At 63.1% G+C, this 4,111-nt stretch overlaps 1 protein-coding gene and 1 long non-coding RNA gene across 2 annotated transcripts; both read left to right on the top strand.

The window, feature by feature from the left end:
• Positions 1 to 551: 551 nt before the first annotated feature.
• LOC108643714 lies at positions 552 to 1,112 on the top strand. The gene is made up of 3 exons (XR_003915695.1): positions 552 to 664; positions 914 to 978; positions 1,091 to 1,112. It is a non-coding gene; the product is annotated as an uncharacterized LOC108643714 (long non-coding RNA).
• Positions 1,113 to 1,129: 17 nt separating this feature from the next.
• LOC108642826 (maestro heat-like repeat-containing protein family member 6) lies at positions 1,130 to 3,777 on the top strand. Its single transcript, XM_025896594.2, has 8 exons — positions 1,130 to 1,240; positions 1,425 to 1,573; positions 1,843 to 1,990; positions 2,236 to 2,429; positions 2,518 to 2,655; positions 2,934 to 3,048; positions 3,220 to 3,357; positions 3,568 to 3,777. Exons 1-8 carry the CDS (start codon positions 1,139 to 1,141, stop codon positions 3,775 to 3,777), a joined length of 1,194 nt encoding a protein of 397 aa, XP_025752379.2. The 5' UTR covers positions 1,130 to 1,138.
• The last annotated feature ends 334 nt before the right edge of the window (positions 3,778 to 4,111 follow it).

Raw genomic sequence — 4,111 nt, 5'->3', positions numbered from 1 at the left:
CCACGTCCACCGATGATGTGTCACACTGTGACTCTGTGCTGCCTGGTCTCACGGAGGAGGCCGACGCCACAACGACGGAGGGCGTGGCGAGCACTGAGGCCGCGCCTGTTCAGCGCCTGGCCGATACCCCCAGCCTGGACTTTCTTGAGGAGAGAGCTGTCTCTGCTGAAGTAAGCAGCCTGTGGCCCCCCAAGCTGGGTGCGCTGGGCCCCCTCAGCCTTTGAGGCTGGCACAGTGTGCTGGGAAGGGAAGCATTTCTCGGGGGAAGCTGGGCAAGTTGCTCACACTGGCAGCTCTCCACCTCTCCCCTGTGCATCCTCCAGGCCAGACTGTGGGACCTGGGGACCTGGGGCTGCCCAAGGCATCTCCAGTCCCTGGGGCAGCTGCCCTCGAGGCCAGACAGTGGGACTGGATGAGGCGAGGCATTTCCCAGGCTTCTCTCTTGCAGCTGCCTTGAAGGCAGGACTGCAGGACTTGAGGAGCCAAAGCTTTTCCATGGCATCTCTACTGCAGGTGTCCATAACACCAGATGGAGACATGCAGCAGAGACCTCCCACGGTGCCCAAGCTGGCCTGGGTGAAGGAGGAGGAGAAGGAGGAAAGCCCTGGGGCTGCTCCAACACAGCAGCCTGAAGAGGTGCAGCAGGTGCAGCCCCCGCAGGAGGGTGAGTGCTGGAGCTGGGTCACAGGGCTGGTGGCTGCAGCTCCCTTGGCCTCATCCTGTCCCATCCCATATGGACATGTCCAGGGAAAGGGAGGGGGGCAGAGGGGCCGGGGCTGATCTCCTGGCAACCGTGCTCCATCCACTGGGCATCCCGGGGCTGGCCCTGCCTGCTCCTGGAGCCCAGGCCTGGGCTGTGTTCTCCGGCCTCTCCCGCACACCCTCAGCTCTGAGCGCGCTCGCTCTTTGCCAGATGCAGGCCAGGAGCGGACAGAAGAGCAGCTCCGTGCCCGTGGCCGCTTCCGCAGGGCAGCACAGGTACCTGCAGCCATCCCCGCCTGGGCTGGGCCTGCTCTCACTGCTCAGCCCAGCACCGCTGTCGCGGCCCTCCAGGGGACATCCCTCTCTCTTCCTTGCCTTTCTCCTGTAGCTGGTTTGCAGATTCATCAGGGGCATTTGGCACGAAGAGGCCACTTTCATGGCCACTGGGGACACGGCAAACTTGGACCTCTTCAATGCCCAGACCAGCGCTGCCCTGCTGGATTTGCTTGTGCAGAACGGTGTCTACAAAGCAAAGCAAGTAAGCAGCCTGTGGCCAGGGCTCCAGTCCCCCAGGGATGCTGTGGCCCCTCACGTCGGCTGCTCTGGGTCCCCTCAGCCTTTGAGACCAGCAGAGTGTGGTGGCAAGGGGAGCACTTCTTGGGGGAAGCTGGGCAAGTTACTGGCTCTGGCAGCTCTCCAACTGTCCCCCGTGTCCCCTCCAGGTGCCGACCATAGTCAGGTGCATCCACCAGTGGCTCACATCCAATGTGTCTGCTGAGCACAGGCTGGACAAGACTCTTGTCCTGCTGACCGAGGCACACCCCACGGATGTTGCAGTGACCCTGCTGCGCTCTGCCCCAGCCTGTGACAGGTATGGGGCCCACCTGCCTTGAGGGCTCACCTGCCTTTAGACCCCATCCCCCTGGACAGCCTGTCCCAAATGGTGTGCCAGAGACATGGAGACTTCCTGGACACTCCAGCTCCTCTCTTTGCCAGCTCTGGCATGTCAGCCTCCAATCCTGAGGCCAGCCTGCCTCCCTGCCCCACAAGGCACCGTGGCTCTGTCACCTGGGCCCCGCAGCTGCCCAGGCCACAGTGCTGTGTCCCAGACCCCCCTGAGCCAGAGTTGTGACTCCACAGAGCTGCTCGCACCATGTGGAAGACGCTCATCTCCTCCAGACGGACTAAGGAGCCGGTGCTGCAGATCCTCTTCCATGTGCTGGAATACTGGCCAGCGCACAGGAGACGCACCTCTGATGGGGATGAGAGGGATGTCTTTGCCCTGGCTGTGAGTTTCTTGAGCTGGCCTCTGCTCGCCCCCAGGTTGCCTCTGGGACGCCTTTCCATCCTCCCTCACCACTGCTTCTCCCTGCCCCAGGCACTGGGCTGCAAGCCTGGCTTAGGGGCAGGTTCAGGGACACCAGGCAGGGGGATCCCCCTGTGTCTCCTCTGGCCTGTCCCGGCCACGCTTGGGCCCTGCCACATGGACATCTGGGCCCTGAGAGCTGTCTCTGGGTGCTTTGTCTTTGGCAGGCAACTGTGGCACTCTGGGAGATCATCCAGCTGTCCCACTCCTGGTGCCCAAGTGCAGTGAAGGACAATTTCCCCCGCCTCCTTCTGACTCTGCTCTTCCAAGTTTTCATCAGCACAGAGGAGATGTCAGAGGAGGTCGAGACCTTCTGGAGGCGATGCCGGGAGCAGCGCAGCCTTCCCCCCAACCCCAACAGGTGCTCCATCCCAGTCCCCTCTCCCTGCCACGCCCTCGGGGCTGGGGCCAGGGCTCTGTGCCTGACCTGGGCTGTGCTCTGCACACAGGTTTGCAGTGCAGACCATTAAAGCCCTGCTGCGCCAGCTGCTGGATGAGGACGTGCTGATGGCGATCGGTCGCAAGTGTGGCTGGGACATGCTCCTCAAGGCTGACACCCACCACTATGCAGTGGGTCTGCTGGCCAGGTGAGAGCCCTTTCTCCCCACTGCCCCTGTCATTTTTGCCCTGTGCACAAGCCACCCCACACAGTACCTGTGTGCTGGGCCAGAGGGCCTTGGTAGCCAGGGATGGCTGAGCAGAGTGGAAAAGGCGGAGAGGGGCGGCTGCACAGGAGGAGCCACCTCCCAAAGTGCCCACATCCTCTCCTGGGCTGGTGGCCAAAGACCAGACCTGTGTGAGTCAGTCCCAGGAGAGCTTTGCCCACCTGGCTCAGGGTCTCTGGCACCTTTATTCCCCCTTGCAGGGAGCTGTGCCGTTTCTCCCGCTCCTTCTGCCGCAGCATCGCCGTCAGCCTGCTCCCGCGGCTCAGCAGGGGAGAGCCCCTGTGGGAACTGCCTGCCCTGGCGTTCCTGGTGGAGGTGAGCCTGATGGCGAGCGCTGCCTGGCCCAGCTGCCTCCCCCTCTCTGCCCTCTCACAGCCGCAGCCGCCCGGGACGGTGCCTGCACCCTGTGCTGCTGCCTGGGCCCAGCCCCGGGCGGGTCCGGGCTCCTGCCGGCCGGGCACCCCGTCACTGCTCCCTGCCTTTCAGGTCCTGCACTGCCTGAACCCCAGACAATGTGGGCCCAGCGTCCTGCAGATCATTTCCAGGCACCTGCGCAGGCAGTGCCCGGAGAGGCGTCGCCTGGCGCTCCGAGGCCTGCTGGTGCTCAGCAAGGCTCCCTCAATGGTGAGCAGGGGGCAGGGGCTGAAGCCGGGCCGGCAGTGTGAGGCTGTGCAAGGCAGTAGCTTGGCCTTGGCTGGCCTTTGGCAGCTGTGGCAGCTGCTCCCAGCTCTCCTCCTCCCCGTTCAGCTGCCCGACTCCTTTGGGATGCACCTTTGGCCTCTGGGCCCCACGGCAGCAGCGTGGAGCTGCACCACAGCATTGTGTTCCACACAGGCTAAGAGCATCCGGAGCCTGAATGAAAGCCTCCTGGAGCTACTGCAGGATGCAGACACAGACACAGTTCAGATGACTCTCTCTGTGTTCATCAACGTGCTGGGCTTGAAAGTCATCGAAATATCCACCCCTACTGCCCTGAAGTTGCTTGAGGCGCTGCGGCCACTCTTTGACAACGTAAGGCTCTGTGCCCCTCATCGTGGGCACTGAGTGCTGCCAGGAAACTTTGGGCCCAGTGTCTTTTCAGGCCTGTGCCCCGGTGGGCCTGGAGAAGCCAGTGCTGAGGTCTTTTCCTCTTCCTTTGCACCAGGAGCACAGCCAGCTGCAGCAGCACTCCATGCTCCTCTTCCGGGAGCTGATGGAGGCGACAGAGAGGAGCAAGAGCCTAAAGCCACACGTGTACCTGAGTCTGGTGCCATTCTACTTCAACTGGCATGATGAGAACCAGCGTGTGGCAGAGGTGAGGACTCGTGGGCTCTGGTGTCCCCATGGCAGGAGGCTGCTGTGCCTCCTGCCCTGGCCCATGGTCGCCTGCAGCCTCCGC

Source organism: Manacus vitellinus, unplaced genomic scaffold (assembly GCF_001715985.3).
Source record: "Manacus vitellinus isolate BGI_N305 unplaced genomic scaffold, ASM171598v3 ctg7180002434758_pilon, whole genome shotgun sequence".
In the NCBI taxonomy this organism is placed as follows: Eukaryota; Metazoa; Chordata; class Aves; order Passeriformes; family Pipridae; genus Manacus; species Manacus vitellinus.
This window is presented reverse-complemented; position numbering and strand designations above follow the sequence as displayed.